General features: G+C 40.1%; 1 protein-coding gene across 1 annotated transcript in view; it reads left to right on the forward strand.

Annotated features, from left to right (window-relative positions):
- The window catches only part of PRMT9 (protein arginine methyltransferase 9), a 32,652-nt gene that overhangs the window by 8,772 nt on the left and 2,537 nt on the right, over positions 1-21,343 (forward strand). Inside the window, exons 6-10 of the mRNA XM_086346470.1 lie at positions 681-787; positions 5,845-6,037; positions 8,441-8,624; positions 11,157-11,874; positions 17,568-17,721. Coding sequence (XP_086202596.1) covers positions 681-787; positions 5,845-6,037; positions 8,441-8,624; positions 11,157-11,874; positions 17,568-17,721 — 1,356 coding nt within the window. The remainder of the gene's footprint in view (positions 1-680; positions 788-5,844; positions 6,038-8,440; positions 8,625-11,156; positions 11,875-17,567; positions 17,722-21,343) is intronic.

Genomic DNA, 21,343 nt, shown 5'->3' on the forward strand with positions numbered 1-21,343 from the left:
TTGTATATTTGGAAAATTTACCAAAAGAGAATGTAGTGGGTAACTTGTGTGGTATGATTTTAAGGTACCACTTGGACCTAGGCTGGACAGAATTGACTGTTATAGTTGCCAGGTTGTATTTTACATTGAAATCCTCTACTGTGGCCCATAAACTGTAGCTTTCGTGTATATATTGATATATGTATTATGAAAGAAAGGATTTTAACATGTCATAAGAATTGACTACTTACAGAAAATCATTTGGATTTAAAATAGCTAATGAAAGGTTGAAAGAAGAGCAGTTTGTTTTTCAAGTAGGTAATGGTGATTTTGGCCTCTTCATTAAAGTCATTCCCAAAGATCTTTTCTTGTGTACAAACTTAGAGGCTTCTAGCTCCCACCTCCCTCCTTCCCATTCTTCCTACTAGTACTTAAAAAAAGAAAAAAATTTATACGTATACACACACACACATGAGTATATATGATATATGTATACTTACACATATATATTCATATATATATGTAAAAAAATGGAAGTAAACTTTTTAAAGAAAAGAAACCCTTAATCTGCTTATCATTAACTATTGTTTTTCTAAGCTTTCTTATAAATTTTCATAGCTTGCCATCATACACACATATTTTGACAAAAATATTTTGACATCAATGTAGCAGAATATAATTTTTTACTGTTGTATTTTTAGACCAAAGGTGAAAATGGTGATTGTGAAAAATATGGGAAAGTTATACCAGCAAGTGCTGTTATATTTGGGATAGCAGTAGAATGTGCAGAGATAAGAAGACATCATAGGTAAGTGATTATTTAAATAGTAAATATTAAAAAATATTTCAGTAATTTTGAGGAGTTGCCTGTACTTAAAAGGTTATTTAGTGGACATTCGGATGAGAACGTATCATCTTCTGACTTTTAAATTCATGATATTTATTCCAGTCTTAATTTTATTTTTGCCTTTTTTTTTTTTTTTTCTTTTTGCATCTTTAAAACTTTCTTCAAAACTAAGACTCTTGGATTAACAGTCAGCTTTCAATTTTCTAGGGGAAAATTTAATTTTGAAACAACATAGTATCCTTTTGATGTGTGATAGATTCCTGAGAAATATACTAAGTTCAAACTAATTTTAGAGTGAAATAAAAATTTCCATGTGAAAATAATTTTATTTCTCCCAGTTTTCTGTTCTTAATAACTTAGTATTATGTTTTGTTGGTGGGTGGGATGAAATTTCAGGATCTTTGTACCCTTGAGATTCTGAGATTTATGCAGTGTGATACAGGTGAAAACTTTTTTTAGTTATAAAAACTTCTTGGTTACTTCTTTTTCTTGAACATTAATGAATTTTTTATTTTGCTAAAGTATTGATCCATATTGTTTCAGGACTTTTTAAGGAGGCCCTCCATCTGATAACTCAGTAGTAGTAAATGTAACACATAAATATTTTAGGAAATACTGATGATTGAAAGAAGAAAATAAAAATCATCCTGAACGCCTCACTGGTAGAAAACTACTGTTCATCTTTATAGTATATTTTTCCTTACACTCCTCAATGCATGTTACGGGATGATAAGTAAAAGTAGTTAGTGATTGGTAGGGCACAGGCACTAACCAAAAAGTGGCCTTTGCCAGCAGATTGGCTGAATTAGAGTTAGATAATTGGTTGTCAGCTCTGTGTAAGTAAATGTGTGTGTGTATAAATTTTGCTTCAGTAAAAATGATCAGTATCAGTAAATATTTTAAAATATCAGTAAATATATTAGCTTTAGTGAGCCTCTTCATGTTAATAGATTTGCTTCATGATTTCTTAAAGTCAGTTTCCTAGTGTTACAGTTCCCAGAGTTTAGAGGTTTTAAGTTTTAAGAAGCTTGGTTTATTAGATATAAAAACTAGAAATAAAAAGTAATTTATTGATGCAGATATAGAAAAAAATAGATCAGTATAACACAATAACGACTCTAGATACACCTTTGAATTTATAGGGATTTAGTTTGTGATACAGATGAGGTATTTCAGATGAGTGGAGAAAGGATAAACTATTCGGTAAGTGGAGATGAAGCACTTCACTTGCGCTCAGTCGTGTCTGACTCTTTGCAACCCCATAGACTCCAGCACGCCAGCCTTCCTGTCCTTCATATGGTTAAAGTTAGATCTTTACTTTTAATTCCAAAATGAATTAAGTATCTAAGTGTAAAAAATCCATTAAGTGGTGAAGGGTTTCCAAAGCAAAACAGAGGGACGATCTAGAAGCCATAAAAGATTGACAAATTTAACACATTAAAAAACAAATTGAATATCTGGTGAAAGATAGTATAAAGTTAAAAGGCAGATGAAAAGCTGAGGTAAAATTTCCAACTTTTAGAATAAAGCTAAGTTGGAGAAGACTCTTGAGAGTCTTCTTGGACAGCAAGGAGATCCAACCAGTCCATCCTAAAGGAGATCAGTCCTGAGTGTTCACTGGAAGGACTGATGTTGAAGCTGAAACTCCAATACTTTGGCCACCTGATTGGAAGAGCTGACTCATTTGAAAAGACCCTGATGCTGGGAAAGATTGAGGGCAGGAGGAGAAGGGGATGACAGAGGATGAGATGGTTGGATGGCATCACCGACTCAATGGACATGGGTTTGGGTGGACTCCAGGAGCTGGTGATGGACAGGGAGGCCTGGCGTGCTGCAGTCCTCAGGGTTGCAAAGAGTTGGACGTGACTGAGTGACTGAACTGAACTGAAACATATTTGCAATTGTCTATTAATGAGAGAAATGGAAATTAAATCAACAGAATAACATTTTTAACTGTTTACATTCTAAAACATTAAAAATGATTGATAAGGGGAATTCCCTGGTGGCCCAGTGGTTGGGACTCCACACTTTCACTGCCGAGGCCCCAGGTTTGATCCCTGGTCGGGAAAGTGAGATCCTGCAAGCCCCACAGTGTGGCCCAAAAAAGAGATAAGATCCTACTTTCTCATGTTGTTGTTTAGTCACTGAGTTGTGTCCGACTTTTTTGAGACCCCATGAACTGTAGCCCACCAGGTTCCTTGTTCGTGGGATTTCCCAGGCAAGAATACTGGAGTGGGTTGCCATTCCCTTCTCCAGGGGATCTTCCTGGCCCAGGCATTGAACCTGGGTTTCCTGTGTTGGCAGATGGATTCTTTACCACTAAGCCACCAGGGAAGCCTATTTTCTCTTAGATATGGGAGACTGTATACCCTGTTGGTGCAACATTTTAGTAGCTCAATTTGGCGTTATCTAACAAAACTAAAGGTGTGTATAGTCTTTTACGTGATGTTTCTACTTCTGATAATTTCTCCTAATAAATAAACATGTGTACAGGGATGCTTACTATAACACTGTAATTGGAAAAACCAAAACAAAAAACCATCTGCATACTTACTGCACTCTGATAAAACATTCACTTTGCAGGTGAGAAAAGGAGACAGGTAAGCTGCGTATGTAGAGAGGGAAAGAAGTTAGTGACGGTTAGTGAAAAGACAGCCACAATTCTAGGAGCAGTGAGCTCTTGGCTTTTACATACCATGCCTCACCACGGGGAATTATAACTCTGGAGAAATGGCTGCTTCCCAGACTGGGGCAGAACAGACTGAAGATGACTGTGAAATAACTGGGGCAGAAACTTAAGGAACTGCCGAAGAAAATGATGTGGGTGGTTAAAGGTCACAGGAGCATGTTTGGAAGTGTCTCCCACTAGCCAAATCTTGGACATTTTAAGCACCAAGATATATAAGGGCAGTTCCATTGAATAAAGTAAGAATCCATAAATCCCTATTTATAACAAATAGATTAATAAATGGAACTAAGATCCTGCAAGCAACATGGTATGGCCAAAACAAAATAAAATTGTCAAAGGATAGGACAGCTAAATTGAAATCATGATCCTGTATTGGGACTGGTCGGGGGGAGTTAGTTTTGATTTATTGATTCAGTTAATAAATACAGAATATGAAATATATTCTAATATGAAGATGAAATAATACTGTATTTGATAACTTATGATTAAAATATCCTTGTTTATAATAAAGATACACGGAAGTATATATATGAAAGGATAAATGGGTATGATGAATGCAATTTTCTCTGAATGGCTCAGAAGAAAGAATATATGTGGAGAGAGAGAGAATATGATAAAAATAATGTGGTAGACTATTAAAAACTCGATGACTGTGGTTAAAGGATGTGAGAGTTCTTTAGACGACACTGGAAGCCTTTCTATAAATTTGAAATCATTTTCAAAATAAAGAGTTAAGAGCAGAGGAAAATAAGTACAGTGGGTCTGAGGCAGTATCCACAGGTATTATTACACACGTAAAGAAAAGGTGGGAGGGATACACAGCACACTTCTAACGAGGAAATGGATACTGCGAAGGTGGACTTTCACTTTTTACTACATTGTTTGAAGTTTTGACAATAAATTTATATTCATGTATTTGGTAAGAAATTGAAAGGGAACTTGTCACATTCTTTTTGTTTCTATAACTTGTGATTTCTCATTTAGTTATTGTTAAACTCATTAATACTTCCATTTGACAATCCATCTTTTTAGAATATAACAAAATAATTTCTAGTAGTCGACTGTTTCAAGCCCTGTAAAGACAGGCTAATAAATGAGTGTGTATGAGAGGAGGTCGAAGTGTTTCCTGTTACAAGATGGTGTTTCTAAAATGCTCATGAAGTGAAGTGTTTTTTTTTTTCAGTGTAAATTTTTACTGACATCAAACATTGTTAGAGCAAGCACATAAACCATACATTTACGGTGGATTCATGAAGTTGATACACTGTGTACCAGTGCTCAGATCAAGGTCCAGAACACCACCCCCACCCCAACAGGTTCTTAGGAAGAAGCCCCTTCCAGTTACCAGCGCCCCACACCCCCAGGAGTATCTACTGTCTTGACTTCTAACACCATAGATTATTTTGCCTGTTTTGAATTCCATACAAATGGTATCCTACAGTGTGAATGCTCATGCCTGCCTGCCTTATTTCAGCACGTCTGTGTTCTTGTGTGTGGTTTGTTGGTTCTCATTGCTGTGGAGTATGCCTGTTGTACGAATACACCACAGTGCATTCCTTCCTTCTGCTGGTGATGGATGTTTAGGTCATATCCAGCTTGGGGAGTATTGTGTTTATAGCACAGCTGTAAACATTCTTAAACATTCTTTTGGTGGTTGTGTGTATGAATTTCCCTTGGTAATGTTTCTGGAAGTGCAAATGTCAGACACCTTGAGGTTCCCATATTAAGACTGAATCTAAAATAATAGTCACGTTCCACTTGAACAGAAACTATGAAACTCTTCCAGAGTGGTCTTTTTAATTTTATATTCCTACCAGTAGTATATAAGACTGTATTCTTATCAATACTTGATATGGACTGTTTATTTTCCCCCTTCTGTTCGTTGGGTAGCATGGCTTTAATTTCATTTCCCTCGTGACTGACTCTTCATATTGGCTCTTTGTTCTTTTGTGAAGTGTCTGAGTCTTTTGCTCATTTTTGGTTTTATTGTGGGGATTAAAAAATGTATTTTGGATATTTGTCCTTTGTTGAGTAGATGCATTACAAATCTCTTCTACTCAGTGGCTTGCCTTTAACGTTCTTCCTGGGTATCTTTTGATGAGTGGAGTTCTTAATTTTAATGTACACCTATTATTTGTTTTTGTTTATAGTTAGTGATTGTGTATGTCACTGTGTTTAAGAAACCTTTGTCTATCATGCTTTATTGTATTTTTATGCTTATTTTTGCTGGATTCAGTATTAGACGGTGTTACTTGATTCTTTAAAAAGAAAAAAAAAAAACAAACAACTCATCTTTTTCCCTTTCCTCTCTCATTCCCCTTCTCACCAGGGTGGGTGTTAAGGACGTTGCTGGAATCAGTTTGCCAACCAATGTGAAATTTCAGAGCCCAGCTTATTCTTCTGTAGATGGAGAAGAAACAATTGAACCTTATACAACTGAAAAGATGAGTCGAGTTCCTGGAGGATATTTGGCTCTTACAGAGTGCTTTGAAATTATGACAGTAGATTTCAACAATCTTCAGGTAAAAATAAAAATTTAGTTACTGGTTTTAAGTGTTAAGTTTCACGCATTGTTTAAAATAGTTAATACATAGGACAGTCTTATGAGTAGGCATGGGATTCCACTTACTGTATGTAATGAAAATGATTATTTGCTTTACTTTTAAATACAGAGGGAAACAATCCCTAAGGTTTTGGGGACTGTACAGTGTACCTGGCACTTTCACGTGTATTCCTGGGAGGCTCGCTTGTTTATTTCTGTGTTTTTTGGTTGTTCCGGGCCTTCGTTGCTGCGCGTGGACCTCTTCTAGTTGCGGCGAGTGGAGGCTCCTCTCTGTTGCAGAGCATGGGCTTCTCATTGCGGTGTCTTCTCTCGTGGCAGAGCACAGGCCCGAGGACTTGCAGGCTTCAGTAGGTGCCGCGTGAGAGCTTAGTTGTCCCGCGGCACGTGGGATCTTCCCGCACCAGGGATCAAACCCGTTTCGCCTGCGTTGGCAGGCGGATTCTTATCCACCGTAACATCAAGGAAGTCCTGAGGTTGCTCTTAAAACAGCACTGCAACAGTTACAATTATCCTTGTGCCGTTACGTTAATCCCACCCCCCAGATATGAATGCAAGGGCAGTGATCATAACCTAGGTCTTCCAGGCTTTCTCTTTGTCTTTCATTTCAGATTAGCAGTATTCCTTGAAATGAAGCATAACTCAGATCTCTAGGTTGTCTGTGTGGTAGGGTGACCAGCCACCTTGGCTTGCACAGGACTAAGCAGCTCCTGAGAAACGGTCTTGGGCAAACCAGGACAAGCTGGTATCATCCTGATGTGTCTGTGTGTGTGTGAGGGCCCTGCGCTGAGCAAAGAAAGAGCCCAGGGAGTTGGAGAAAGTTACATCAAGTCTTTCTCTGGTGATCTTTAAGTAAGGCTAAATGTTTAAGTATATTAACCTTAAGTACATTAAGATTTTGAGGTGAAACTTGCCAGGGGACAGAAGACTTTGTGTCATTTTCGCCTAAGATCTTTATAATTTAATAAAAGCTTTCCCCTATTAATTGTTAATTTTTGTTTTGTTTTGTTTTGAGGTGATCTGGAACTAAATTAATACTTTGGCATTGCTGAGACTGAGCTTTGTCAGCATTTCTTTTCTGTTATAACAGTGTTACAATTTTTTTTGTTGTTGTTCTTTTAAGTCCTCATCCCTGCATGACTACACACCTCCCTTCCTCAGTCCTTACCCCTCCCCTCATCCCACCTCAGTCTCCAGACACAAACCCAGGTTAACACTGGTGCTTCAAAGTGAGTGAAAGTCAGTCATGTCTGAATCTTTGTGACCCCATGGACTATGCGGTCCATGGAATTCTCTAGGCCAGAATACCGGAGTGGGTAGTCCTTCCCTTTTCCAGGGGATCTTTACAACCTAGGGATCAAACCCAGGTCTCCCACATTGCAGGTGGATTCTTTACCAGCTGAGCCACAAGGGAAACCCAAGAACACTGGAGTAGGTAGCCTATCCCTTCTCTGGTGGATCTCCCCAACCCAGGAATTGACCTTTCCCCAACCGGGGTCTCCTGCATTGCAGGCGGATCCTTTACTAAGTGATAGTCCATAAATTGTTAAGTTCCAATGATCTGAGTTCTATTGATTTATTAGAGTGGCTCACAGAATCAGGGAAGCATTTTACTTATTAGGCTCTTAAGCATTACTTATTACTTATTACGCATTTTACTTACTAGGCTTATTAGATAAGGATGTACCTTGGGAACAGTCACATGGAGGAGATGCATGGGCATAGGGGTGAGCGAAGGAGAGCAGGGCTCCCGTGCCGTCCCCAAGAGCATCATGCTCCTCGAATCTCCACATGTTCACCAAGTGTTCCAATATTTTAATGTTTCTTCTCCGCAACAGCCCCCCGCCCCCCAAAAAAACACCTTATTAAGACCTTAAATTTGAAAGTAATATCTGCCTGTTTAACATTTTCAAGTAATACATTAAGAAGGAAGAAGAAAAAAGTATGTATCTTCCTTTTTAAAATCTAGGTCCTTCTTTCCCCGGGTCACCAGCTTGAAATATCTCTTTTCAGACTTGTTTTTCTAACCTGCACACACACACACACACACACGCACGAATGCACACACACATTTTTTAGGATAGAATAACCCCGACTGCTTCAGCACTTGCTGCCTTTGTTCAGCAGTGCATCGTGGACGTTTTCTGCATCAGTAGTATGTATCTGCCTCACTGTAATAACTCACGGTGTCCAGTGCTGTGTACTGTACATCACGCTCTCCCCTCCATTGTGCTTAGTTGGTTGTAGTTGTGCTGTGATACTGATCCCGAGGGTTCTGGGCGGGGCTGATGGGAAGTCATATGACGCTGGGGCATGCATGGATTAAATGTCTAAAATCCTCTTGTTCCTTCTACATTTTTGTCAGGAATTAAAAAGCCTTGCAACTAAAAAACCTGATAAAATTGGCGTCCCCGTTATTAAAGAAGGTGTACTTGATGCTATCGTGGTTTGGTTTGTACTCCAGCTTGATGACGAACACAGTCTATCCACAAGTCCTAGTGAGGAAACGTGCTGGGAACAGGCTGTATACCCTGTTCATGATCTTGCAGGTATATCTTGTCTAATTTTTTGTTGTTTTTCTCTTTTAAAAAAACATGTTGTCTTAATTGTCTAAGCATTTGAGTCAGTATCAAAAATTCACTTTGAATATGAAGTTTCTAGTCAAGGAAGATTGGTTAAATCTTTCAGAATTTGCTCTTTGTTTTTTAAAAGTAGTTTTAAGTAATATGTATGGTTAAGAAGAGAGACTAAAATCGACATGTACACACTGCTGTATTTAAACTAGGTAACTGACAAGGATCCACTGCAGTGCACAGGGAACTCTGCTGCATGCTTTGTAATAACCTAAATGGGAAAAGAATTTGAAAAAGAATAGACGCGTGTACACGTGAAACTAACACAACGTTATTAATCAACTATACTCCAATATTTTAAATAAAAAAAGGTGAAAACACAAATCTGCTGCATACCACTCAAAAACATCTATCATTAAATCATGTCTCAGCTCTTATTACTCTTGATAGGAGTAGATGAGAGAAATGCTAGTCCACTTTTTTGGAACACAGTGGAGAAATATTACTTACAGAGCAGAAGTTCTTATCGCTCACAGAATCTGATGGCATCTGTGGAGCCCCAGGCCCTAAAAATATGCACACTCACATAAATACAGAATCTTGCAGTTTAGAGCTCATGAATCCATGGACTTACCTAGGGAAGTCTTATGTTAAAGATCCCTTTTATTTACTTATTTTTAAAAAAATATATTTATTTTTTATCATGTGGGATCTCCTAGTTGTGGCATATGGGATCTAGTTCTCTGAACAGGGATCGAACCTGGGCCCCCTTATTAGGGAGCATGGAGTCTAAGCCACTGGACCACCAGGCGAAGTCCCAAAGATAACTTTTTTATAAAGAAAGTTTTTAGTAGTAATTTGATGTGGTTCGGTATAGTTTACAGCAGCTGTATTACATAGAAAAATTCTACTGTTTTATAACTGGAAGGTAATATTTACTTCTGTATAGTCTCTCAATCAAGGATCTAATTTGGCAAGGCCATTAAGTCATGGAATCAGTATAGTATTGTGGCAGAGTATGGTTCTAGCGTCAATCAGGTAAATTTGAAATCGGATCTTTGCTAATACTGACTCCTTCGCTGGTCTTGCTGGTTGTTTCTTAGAGCTTTTGTTATGTGATTTATAAAGACGGAAGGGTGCTGGGAATCCCCTGGTGGTCCAGGGGTTAGGACCCCCAGCTTTTGTCGTGGGGGCACCAGTTTCAATCCCTGGTCAGGGAACTAGGGTCCTGTAAGCTGTGTTGCAGTCGTGCTAAAAAAGAAAAGTGAGGGGGTGACAGTGCTGTCTACTTTGCAGGATTGTTGTAGGAGTTATTAGACATCCCAGGGCTAAAAGGCCTACCATAGTGACTAGCGCCAAATAAGTAACATTTAAAAATTCTGTTTATTCTAACTCTCAGTAACTTAGATGGCGTTAAAAAAAAATCCTTAGGGAAAGGATATTTTAAGCATGTAAACACAAGAAAGGCAACTTGTATTTTCAGCTGGCTCTATGGCTGAGAAGGAGGAGCAATTATATGTTTACACTTTAAAGTTTTACCACATGTGAAAGCTCATCAATACAGTCTTTTTATTATTATTACTTTTGTTTGTTTATTTTTGGTGGCACTAGGTCCGCATTGCTAGTTGTGATGAGAGGGGGCTACTCTTTTTTTGCAGTGCCCAGGCTTCTTGTTCAAGTGGCTGCTTTTGTATGGAGCACAGGCTCTAGACACATGGGCTTCAGGAGTCGCATCTTGTGGGCTTAGTGGTTGCAGTTCACAGGCTCTAGAGCGTGGGCTCAGTGGTGCTGGACTTTAGAGCCGATGGCATGTGGGATCTTCCCGGTTCAGGGATCGAACCTGTGTCCCCTGCATGGGCGGGCAGATTCCTAACCACTGTACCACCAGGGAAGTCCACTATGTAGTTTTTATTGTAGGACTCAGTCCTTCCTTACATTTTCAAATTTCTAAACATTCAAGGATATCTAAATACAGTTAAGAAATATTACTGATAAGGTGCTATTGAATGCTGCCTTGTTCTTTCAGAAATTTCTCTAGAGAAAAGAATGTCCCTTTAAGCTAAAGTGAGGTTTGGTATTGATTTCTGAATTTCATTTATCTTTGTGATTGCTGGCTTCATTAACAAGATTGGGAGTCTCCTGTAGTCCTTCCCCCACCCTCTATTTTGGGGTCATTGATGATACGTAGTGATTACAGTAAAAGCACTATAATGCTGTTAGTTAGGGTCAAATAATGAGCTGTTGAATCTGTTTTGCTGTTAAGTTAATTGGCTCTTCAAACCTCATTTTTTCCTTATGTAAAGCTGAAGGCGTTTCCCTAGTTTTTTTTTTTTTTTAAACATAGATTAATTCACTTAATTGTAATTAAGTAAATAAATGTAGTCTTTCCTGTAGTTGTTTAAAAAATGGAGGGAGGACCAAGGTGTTTGTGTGATCCTCGGGCTTATAAACACTCATAGTCATTGATTACTTTTTTTTTTTTTTTTTCTTTCTTCCTGTTTTACAAAGACTACTGGATAAAGCTTGGGGACGAGGTGATAATGGAAGTGTCTTGTCAAGATTGTTACTTAAGAATCCAGAGTATCAGTGTCTTCCATTCAGAACATGAGATGGAGGTCGGGAAAAGTTTTACCAGGAATAAAGACTTGCTGTCTTTCGGAAATGAGGCTGAACTCTGTAGCGCTCTGGCCAGCCTTCAGACCAGTAAGCCAGATGTTGTGGAGCAGCTATGTGTATTGGAATCCACAGAAATTGCTCTGCTTAATAACATCCCATACCACGAAGGCTTTAAAATGGCAATGAAGAAAGTGTTGTCTTCATTGACTCCGGAGAAACTGGGTCAGGCCATGGATACTCAGTGTCAGAATAACGAGATGAGCTGTGAAAGTGGGCCGAGTAATTCTGACCAGAGCACCCCTGAGCCTTTGTATGTGTTAGACGTGTCTGAGGGCTTCTCTGTTCTGCCTGTAATTGCTGGCACCCTCGGGCAGGTTAAACCTTACAGTTCTGTGGAGAAAGACCAGCATCGTGTGACTCTGGACATCATATGTGAAGCCAATCACTTTCCTAAAGACACACTTGAGTTTTGGTTGAGACACGTGGAAGATGAGTCTGCTGTGTTGCAAAGGCCAAAATCAGACAAGTTGTGGAGTATAATTATATTGGATGTCATTGAGCCATCTGGACTCATTCAGCAGGAAATAATGGAAAAGGCTGCAATATCCAGGTAAAACACCAAAATACAACCTGTGGATTATGTGAGCTCAGACTTCTTGTAAACTCTTTTAGTTCCTTAATAGTGTAACTGCATGAATGAGTCATGATCATTGTGTGTTCCTTAAGCTTTGCTTTTCAGGACCTGTGACTTCATGTCTTTCTTTTTCCGTGCATGTTACTATTGAGTTGTTCCCCCCCGCCCACCCCACCCCCCCTCCGCCAAAGGAATCCCCCCTGAATTTATAGGTTTTAACTTTTGTGTTATGCAAACAGTATAGGAGCACTGGTGAGGATACAGACCAAATTGTGGCAGCAGAAGGCAGATTGTTAGGGAAAAAGTGTTTGCTTATATAGTTAACTATATTTTAGGCTTCATATGCATTTTCTTTTGTTAACCACATTTACCTTTTCATATAAGGTAACCAGTAAAAATCACTACCATTTTCTATTCTTTAAAACAAACTTGTACATACCCTAGATTATGGGGATATAGAGGTCTGACATACATGCATACATAGAAATATACACTCATTCTCTCTCTCAAAATTTTAAACAGGTGTACTTTAGATAGATTGTAGAACAAGGAGCTGAAAGGGTTAGAATCTAGTCTCAAATTTGTCCCTGAATTCCTAAAGTAGTAAAATTTTCTGTAAGCCATTTAATACCTCTTGTCTCCAGTTATGAAATGAGGGGTCCTGGACTTTGAAGGCAGTTTAGCTCTCCGAATTTGTCACATAAATGAGGTTTGACTTATTTGGCAGAATCACTGTGGAAAGATGTACTATTTTCCTAACAGTTTATTTTTAGTTTTGATTTAATTCTTTTTCTGATTTTTTTTTTTATTGTGGTAAAATGAACATAACATGAAATTTTTCATCTTAGCCATCTCTAAGTTCAGCGGTATTATTATTATAAATATTTTAGTAATATTGTGCAATCATTACCTCCAGCCATTCTCATAACTCTTTTCATCTTGTAAAACTGAAACTTTATACCCATTAAACAATAATTCTTCACCCCACCCTCCCCACAGCTGCTTACAACCACCATTCTACTCTCTGCTTCCGTGAGTTTGACTACTCTACATCATATGACTGGAATCATGCAGTTTTTGGTGGGGGGTGTATGTGTGTGTATGACTGTCTTATTTCACTTAGCATATTATTCTCCAGGTTCATCCATGTTGTAGTACATGTAAGAATTTCCTTCCTTGTTAAGGTGGAATAATGTTCCTTTGTATGTATTATGTTGTCGCATTTTGCTTATCCTCACATAGATGGACTGATGAGTTATTTTAGTGGGAAACAATTTATATGCTGCCCACAATTCCTCTTTGGTATGTCTCTGAGTAGAGGGAGGGTCCTCCTAGTGGTTTGGGTGGGACGGCTTTTTGGGAGAGGTGGGAGGGGGACAGTGTGTTGCAGGATGTTTGGCACCTCTGGGAACTGAATGCTAGTAGCGAGCATCCCTGGTGGTTCAGTGGCCAGGAATCCACCTGCCAGTGCAGAGATGGGTACAATCCCTGGTCAGGGAAGATCCCACATGCAGCAGAACATCTGGGCCCGTGTACCACAACTGCTGAATCTGTGCTGTAGAGCCCGAGAGCTCGTCCTCAGCAAAAAGAGAAGTTGCTGCAGTGAGAAGCCCACTCTCTGCAACTAGAGAGAAGCCTGTGCCAAAGACCCAGCACAGCCAAGAATAAATAAATCAATTAAAAAAAAAAGGCCTGTAGCCCTTTGATCAGCGTGTTAGCCAGTGTTCCCGCTCTTCCCTCGGACACCTGCTGAGTAACAGGAGAGAACCAGCGTCCATCCCTTCAGCCTAAGCTTGTGCACGGGCTCCTTACCAGCTCCTCTGGAGGTGGACACAGCTTCCCTTGGTCGTGGGGCCAGTGGTGTGCAGACTCTCACCCAGGCCTTTCATTATCATCTTTAGTTACTGACAGCAGAGAGGCCTCAGGACCGGCCAAAGAGGATGAAGTTCAGGGTTGGGAGGAGAGATTGTTTTTAGGATAAGGATAAAAGGCGTCTGTCACATCACTGGATACCAACCCTCCTAAAGAAAGGTCAAGGAAAAAACCAGCCATTTCACAAACTATTAAGTTCCTTTGTTGTTACTGTTTTAAAATGTTTATTCTTTTTTTTTTTTCAGTCTCACTACATTAAAATACAGGAGACAGTTTAAAAGCTTGGTGAACTTTTTAAAATTTAAACCCGTTTTAAAACACTTTTGTGTTTTATCACAAGGAAACAGTGAAGAGTTTCTTCAGAATTTTTGCCATTTATGGTTAGACTTTTGAGTTGGAACAATTTTTATTTTTTTCCTTGAAGGCACAGATGGTTCAGAAATATTATTGGCTTTCAGAGGATTCCATTGAGGAGTCTGGCAGCTGCCTTGGTGCGACAACAAAACAGTGTCAGTAAAGCCAAGCAGAGCTTCAGGGAGTTACTGTTTTATCTACACATAACTAAGACACATTCCAGTTAGTAATGGTTAACACTGAGGAAGAAGGATTTGTACAAGATTTTAGATTAAAATAGTGTGAACATGGCCTTTTAAAATACTTTGCATACTTGCTTTCGTGGAGTCTTTATCTCTGGCATGGCTTTTAGTACCTGATCCAGCCTTTCTTTTTAGGTATCACCTGATGTATTTTTTACTTTGTTTGGCCTGATTTTCTGGTTGCTCCCTAAGTGGTTTAACTGTATTAGCCTCCCTCCTGTTCTCTCTCCTATAGATTACACGGCAGCAGGCTGGCTGTTACTGATCTGTGTGCTTTTTGTTTCCTGATTTCATGGACCACCACCCTCTTGTGGCTGTATAGGGGTGGGGGGAATTAGTCAGGCATCATGCAGTGCTGTGGCTTAGTATTTCATCTAAGACTTGGTGATCTTAAGAAAAATTAGATCTGGTTTCCTTTAAATGGATCACAATTAGCAGAGAACTTCAGTTCAGAAAATTTAGTACCGTGAGTTGTCAGGATTAAACTTGATCCATTTGAGGGAAATGGGTAAGTTTTTTCAGTTCTTCAGGGAGATGTTAAAATTGTATATGATTTGGTAAAGGCATAGATTGGAATTTTGTTAAGAGCTGTGTGGTTGTGAGTTGTGTGATTTTGTTGAGGTATGTAATTTTACTAATTGTGTGGAGATTCAGTTTCTACTAGACTTTACCCAAAATGCTAAAAAAAAGTTGGTAGGACAGGAATAATGAAAATGAGTAAAGCATTGGGGTCAGTAGGGGCCCCTTTTAGGCTAATTTCACAACTTAAATGATCATGTATGTTTAGTGAAGACAGCTTTCTGATTTCTGATGAAGACTTGTCTCAGTCAGTCTGATGCCATTACACTCAGTATTCCTCTCTCTCTTTGCTGATTCTTTGCTCATGAAATGACCTAGTTATGATTTGGCTCCCTATCAGCTAGTCTTTAGGGAAAGTTGTTATAAGAGCAGCCTGTTTAACTTTTGTAAACTTCTCTGTCAATTTTTTACTTTGAAAAATTTCAAACGTGAGAAAAATTGCAAGAAAAGGAGCAGCAAACACAAGACTGTTTTCTCTGTTGAACCATATGATGATTGTTGGCCTCCTAACCTTCCCCCTTAACAGTTCAGCACATGTCTCCTTAGAACAAGGGCTTTCCCCTGCGTATCATAGTAAGAAGACCACACTCACGAAGCTTAACACTGATCAAATACTATTATTTAACAGATAGTCTGTATTAAAATTTCCCCTGCTTATGCCAGTAATACTCTTTATTGCTTTTTTTCCTTCCCAGTCGAGTTCTAATCAAGGGGTCTGTATTACATTTAGTTGCCATGTCCTTTGACTGTTATTCAGTTGATATTCTGGTTTTAGACCATTTTAAATCGTTGAGATAATCAGTTTAGTAAAAATAGAATTAATATTAAAATAATTTTAAACTAAGAGCCGAAGTGCCAAAGTGGTTTTGAGGAATGTGGTGTTTTATAGTTTGTCAAGATTTTAATGATCTATTCAGGAAAACTGCATAGTAAACAATTTTAGAAACTTAACAGGAACTAATTTTTTAGGTATGCACAAATGTATTGGTCAAAAACTTTGTCCTGTATTTTTATAAATAGATCCTTACTGACTAGAAATATTTAAGAGTAAAAGCTTACTATGAAAGGTATATATGAGAGTATGCAGTCCAGCTGTCTAGAAGTTCAAGTGGAAACCGATTTGGATTGTTCAGTAAGGATGAGGGATTTAACATTTGATTTCAAATGTGGCAAATGATTAAAGTACCTTAAAGTATCCTCCACGTCTGGTTCACTTGATGGCAGCAGGAGACCCCCACCCCACACTGCGCTCACACCTCCCACAGCTCAGGGCTGTGGAAACAAGACTGTGTATGTGGGCGTGGGCGCTGCCTTGGCCTAAGAGCCTCATATTTCAGATGGGAACTTCTCCCATAGGCACAGCTTCCAAGCTCTAGCAATAGGAACACGTGGTTACAAGTTACCCCCACTCAGGGAAGCCCAGAGCTGGTGCACCTTCCCGTCAGGCGTCTGTAGTTTACAGTTTTCTTAGTCCACGTGCATCTACCCATTAAGAACATGGAAAAACTTTTCTTTTTTTAATCATAAGAAGTGTTGTTGATAACTCAGCTGACATTCCACCTTTATAGAATTTCCAGGGAAACAGAAAGTGAATCCAGGATAATGTAGGAAGAGAAGCTGTTGTGTTAGCCCTTTATTCATACACTTTAGAGTATTTGGATTTTTAATCACTTTTTTTTTCCTTTCAGAGTGTTTAACTTTTTATTCTGAAATAATTTCAAGTTTACAGAGAAGTTAGAGAATAGTACAAAAAATCACACATGAACCCTACATCCGGGGTCACAGATTGTTACTATATTGCCACATACGCTTTAGTATTCTCTCTGAACACTTTAAGCTTCAGATACCGTATTCCTGTACCCCTCAATACTTCAGTGTGTATTTTTTAAGAAAAAGGACATTTTATATAATCATCACACACTTATCAAAACGAGGAAATCTCTATGGTTATAGTACTGATATCTAAGGGAAACAGTCTCACTCAGATATTTCACCGTTTGTGGCAGGAATGCCCTTCACAGGTCCAGAATTCAGTCCAGGGTCACATACTGCATTTAGTCTCAGTCTCCTTTGTTCTGCAACAGCTCCTCAGTCTTTTATGACATTCACAGTTTTGAAAAGTGGAGGCCTTTTATTTTGTAGAAGGTTCCTCATGTTTCTTACTAGAGTCAGACTATTCATTTTAGAGACCACAGAAGTTTGGTCACATTAGGAGGCATATATGTTGCTTTATCCTAGATCTGTGGATGTGAATTTAGATCAGTTGGTTTAAGTTGTATCCATCAGGTTTTTCCACTCTTTAGTTGCTGTTTTCCCTTTGTAATAAGTCATTTATGGGGGTGAAACTTTGAGACTTTTAAATATCCTTGTCCTAATTAAACTTTCAGCCTCTAGTTTTAATAGCCACTGACGACTCTTCCCGAACCTGAAAACTTGTACTCATGCAGCTCACTGGTTACTTTTCAGGGGGGTCTACCAGTCTGCCATTGTGAACTACCAGCCAGCTACCAGTCTAAAGACCATTACACTGTATACTGTCTTAGATCCCCAATGATTTAGTTACTGATATTTATAAAATGTAGGGCATCAAGATGCTTTCAAAAGCATTTGTCCTTCCTCCAGGTGTTTGCTACAGTCTGGAGGCAAGATCTTTCCCCAGTACGTGCTGATGTTTGGGTTGCTCGTGGAATCGCAGACTCTGATGGAGGAGAGTGCCGTGCAGGGCGCAGAACGAACTCTTGGCTTCAACATAGCGCCTTTCATTAACCAGTTTCAGGTGAGCGTTTCCAACAGAAGTTCCGCCCGGGGGCCGTCACCCACAGTCTCTCTCTCTCTCTCTCTGGGTTTATAGTCACTGTGCTTAACTGGATTGCTCTGGTACTGTTTTCCAGAGCCAAGGAACTTACTAGTGGTAAAAATCAAACCTTGGGGTTAGTACAGCCAAGAATTCTGTTGTTCCTGACAGAAGCCTACAACTCTTGTTCTGAACCAATGTTGTAAATGAAAATAGGGTACCGGGTTTATGAAAAATTATGATCCTTGTCTTAAAAAAGCAGCCACCAGGAGACCTCTGTTCTCAACATGAGCCCTTAATCACACTGAGACTGGAGGCTGGCAGGGAAAGGCGGGAGCAGCTCATGTCCGGGCATTCAGACCGCAGGGAGCAGGAGTGAGTGGAGGAGCTCAAGGGAAAGGGGTGCTTACTGTCTGGAAAACAAGGATATAGTGCTGGCAAAAGTACCAGCAGCAAAGTAGAATTTGTCAGTTGTAATTGTGGAATGGATGGAATGTCTAGGGAAGAGGCTTGGGGTTGGGAAGAGGTGGAATCTTCTGAGTAAGCCAGAACAGCACTTTGGGAATTGGGGTGTTGAGTACTGAATTAGAGGAGTGCTATCTAAAGCCTATGGGTGGTAGTAAGCTCTTGAATATGCATTGTTAGGTCTTGCATGAACAGTATTTGCTCAACAAATATAATTTTTTTGAGGAAATGATTTTTTTCAGAGCAGGCTAAAGTTTTGGAGTTTATTTAATCTCAGTTTTTTGTAGAGTTTAATAAAGAAAGTGTACTTACCAGAAGACATAAGTTTAAGTTTGTAGTCCAAAAATACCACCTTCTACTGTCTGTCTAGCTTTTCTTTGATCCTGACGTCAACAGTTCTTTGATTCCATCAGAATCTACAATATTTTAATCCTGCCATCTTTTCACCCTGCCTCCCACCTCATATCCTCAACAGCTTATATTCCACGGTCGATACATTTTTCATGTATCTTTTCCCTGCCATTTTTCTGCTGGCCTGGGGGCAGTCCCACCTTGGTTAAACCCAACTTTCTGCCTTCTCTACACCGGTACCCCCAGAGCTGAGCATGTTGACTGTGGCTTCAACGTATGACCAGTCATCTCAGGAGGCTCCATAGACTTGCTGGGCAGTTTTACCTTTCCTAGTCCGCTCACTCATTTTCTGAGCTATTGTCTCGTCTCCTCTCTGTGGTGTGCTCAGTCACTTGGGCTTTCCCCATTCTTTGCAACCCCATGGACTGTAGCCCATCAGACTCCTCTGTCCATGGGATTTTCCCAGCAAGAGTTCTGGAGTGGGTTGCCATTTCCTCCACCAGGGGATCTTCCCGACCCAAGGATCGAATCCACATCTCTTGCACTGGCAGGTGGATTCTTTTCCATGAGCCACCTGTAAGCCCCACTTACTGTATGAATGTGTTAGTCACTCCGTTGTGTCTGACTCCGTGACCCCATGGACAGTAGTCCGCCAGGCTCCTCTGTCCATGGAATTCTCCAGGCAAGAACTGGAGTGGGTTGCCATGCCCTTCTCCAATCTAATGTGATGATTAGCTGACTACTACACTGACAACCGAGTGAACCAACAAGACAGAATGAGAAGTTTAAAAAAAAAAGTTATACAGAAAACAGCAGAAATGTATTCATTCAACAAATGTCTAAGACTCCATGTGCTCTTTTAGGTTTGGGGAATATAGTCATGAAATTAGAGAGGTTTCTTCCCTCATGGAGCTGGTATTCAAATTGATTGTAAATAAACAAGAGACAGACAGTAAATAAAGGAGTGAAAAGATTAGTATGATAGGTAATGAGAAGTGAGGTTAGAGGATAATGGAGGTGGAGGTATGGGATATTTGTTTTATTTCGGTAATGCCTAAGGAAAGGACTCATGGATAATTGGTGATATTTAAGCAGAGATCAGAGAGAAATCAGGAACAAACCATATAAAAGTCCAAAGATCAGCGAGTGCAAAGATCTGCGGACAGAACATGATTAGAGTTCTCAAAAATGGCAGAAACCATGAGGAAGAGTCAGGTGAAGGATGTGGTAAGAAAAGTATCAGGAGCCAGATCCTGTGGAGCCTCCTATAGGCATCGTGGGGTTTTGGCTTCTACTCTGAAAGGGGTTGGGAAAAACTGGAGGGTATTGGCCAGAGGAGGGATAAGGTGTGACTTGTTTTGAAGGCTTGCTGTGGTTGCTGTGTTGGAGACCACTGTAGCCACCAGGCAAAAGGCATGAGGTTATTACTGTAATCCAGGGGAGAGGTGAGAGTGGCTTAGACTTGAGTGGCAGCAATGGACGTGGTGCGCAGTTCAGACTGCTGGCGTATTCTGAAGGTAGGTTTTGTGACAGGTTGGACCTGGGGTATGAGGAAGCGCCTGGAAGGACAGTTACCATATCCTGATAAGGGGAAAATAGCAGGAGGGTCAGGCTGTGCTTGTGTTTTTATGGGTTCATTAAACAGTTGGATAAGAATTCAGAGAAATAGCCTAGAGATATAAATTTGGCAGTCAGATTTGGCAGATGTTTAAAGCATAAGACTGGGATGAAAGCACTTTGGGGATGTGTAGAAAGAGGATATAAAGTCGAGAACTAAGTTCTAGAGAACTCACAAAGTGATGAGCTCTGGATTGGAAATCTAGGAAGATTAGCAACGATGACAGGAGAAGCCAGTAGGCTGCTGGAGAAACAGAAATGAGGACAGATGATGAGGAATGGATGCAGCTTGTGAGGGTTAGCGTGCAGGTTATGAGAGTGACACAGGGCAGGAGTCCTGGCAAGAGCATGGAATTGCTGTGTGTTTCTACGGGTAGGGAAGGTGGGATGCCCAGGGAGAGGTGGATGGATCTGTGTCCTGTTTCCCTGCAAACAGCTGTTCTCTACTATATTACTCAAAGCACACAGGGCACTTTTATTGATTTGGCTGTACTGGATCTTCATTACTGTGCAGGAGAGTAGGGGCTACCCTGTAGTTGCAGGGTGTGGGATTCTCATTGCGGTGGCTTCTCTGGTTGCAGAGCATGGGCTCCAGGGTGCCTGGACTTCAACAGCTGCTGCATGTAGGCTTAATAGTTGTGGCACACGGGCTCTAGAGCAAAGGCTCAGTAGTTGGGGCACACAGGCTTAGATGCTTCACAGCATGTGTGATCTTCCCAGATCAGGGATTGAACCTGTGTTCCCTATATTGGCAGGCGGATTCCTTACCACTGAGCTACCAGGGAACCCCTAAGAGGGCACTTTTAAAACAAGTTTCCTTTCTATTTCAAGTGCTGCTGCTGCTAAGTCGCTTCAGTCGTGTCCGACTCTGTGCAACCCCTTAGATGGCAGCCCACTAGCCGTCCTGGGATTCTCCAGGCAAGAACACTGGAGTGGATTGCCAGTTCCTTCTCCAGTGCATGAAAGTGAAAAGTGAAAGTTAAGTTGCTCAGTCGGGCCCGACTGTTAGTGACCCCATGGACTGCAGCCCACGAGGCTCCTCTGTCCATGGGATTTTCCAGGCAAGAGTATTGGAGTGGGGTGTCATCGCCTTCTCCTCTATTTCAAATGAGAAGGCTAAAGTTAATAGGAAGGTTTCATTGTTACTAAGGGCTTCCCTGATAGCTCAGTT

Source organism: Bos grunniens, chromosome 17, assembly GCF_055505025.1.
Source record: "Bos grunniens cultivar Pamir isolate PY7600 chromosome 17, Bosgru_T2T1.0, whole genome shotgun sequence".
In the NCBI taxonomy this organism is placed as follows: Eukaryota; Metazoa; Chordata; class Mammalia; order Artiodactyla; family Bovidae; genus Bos; species Bos grunniens.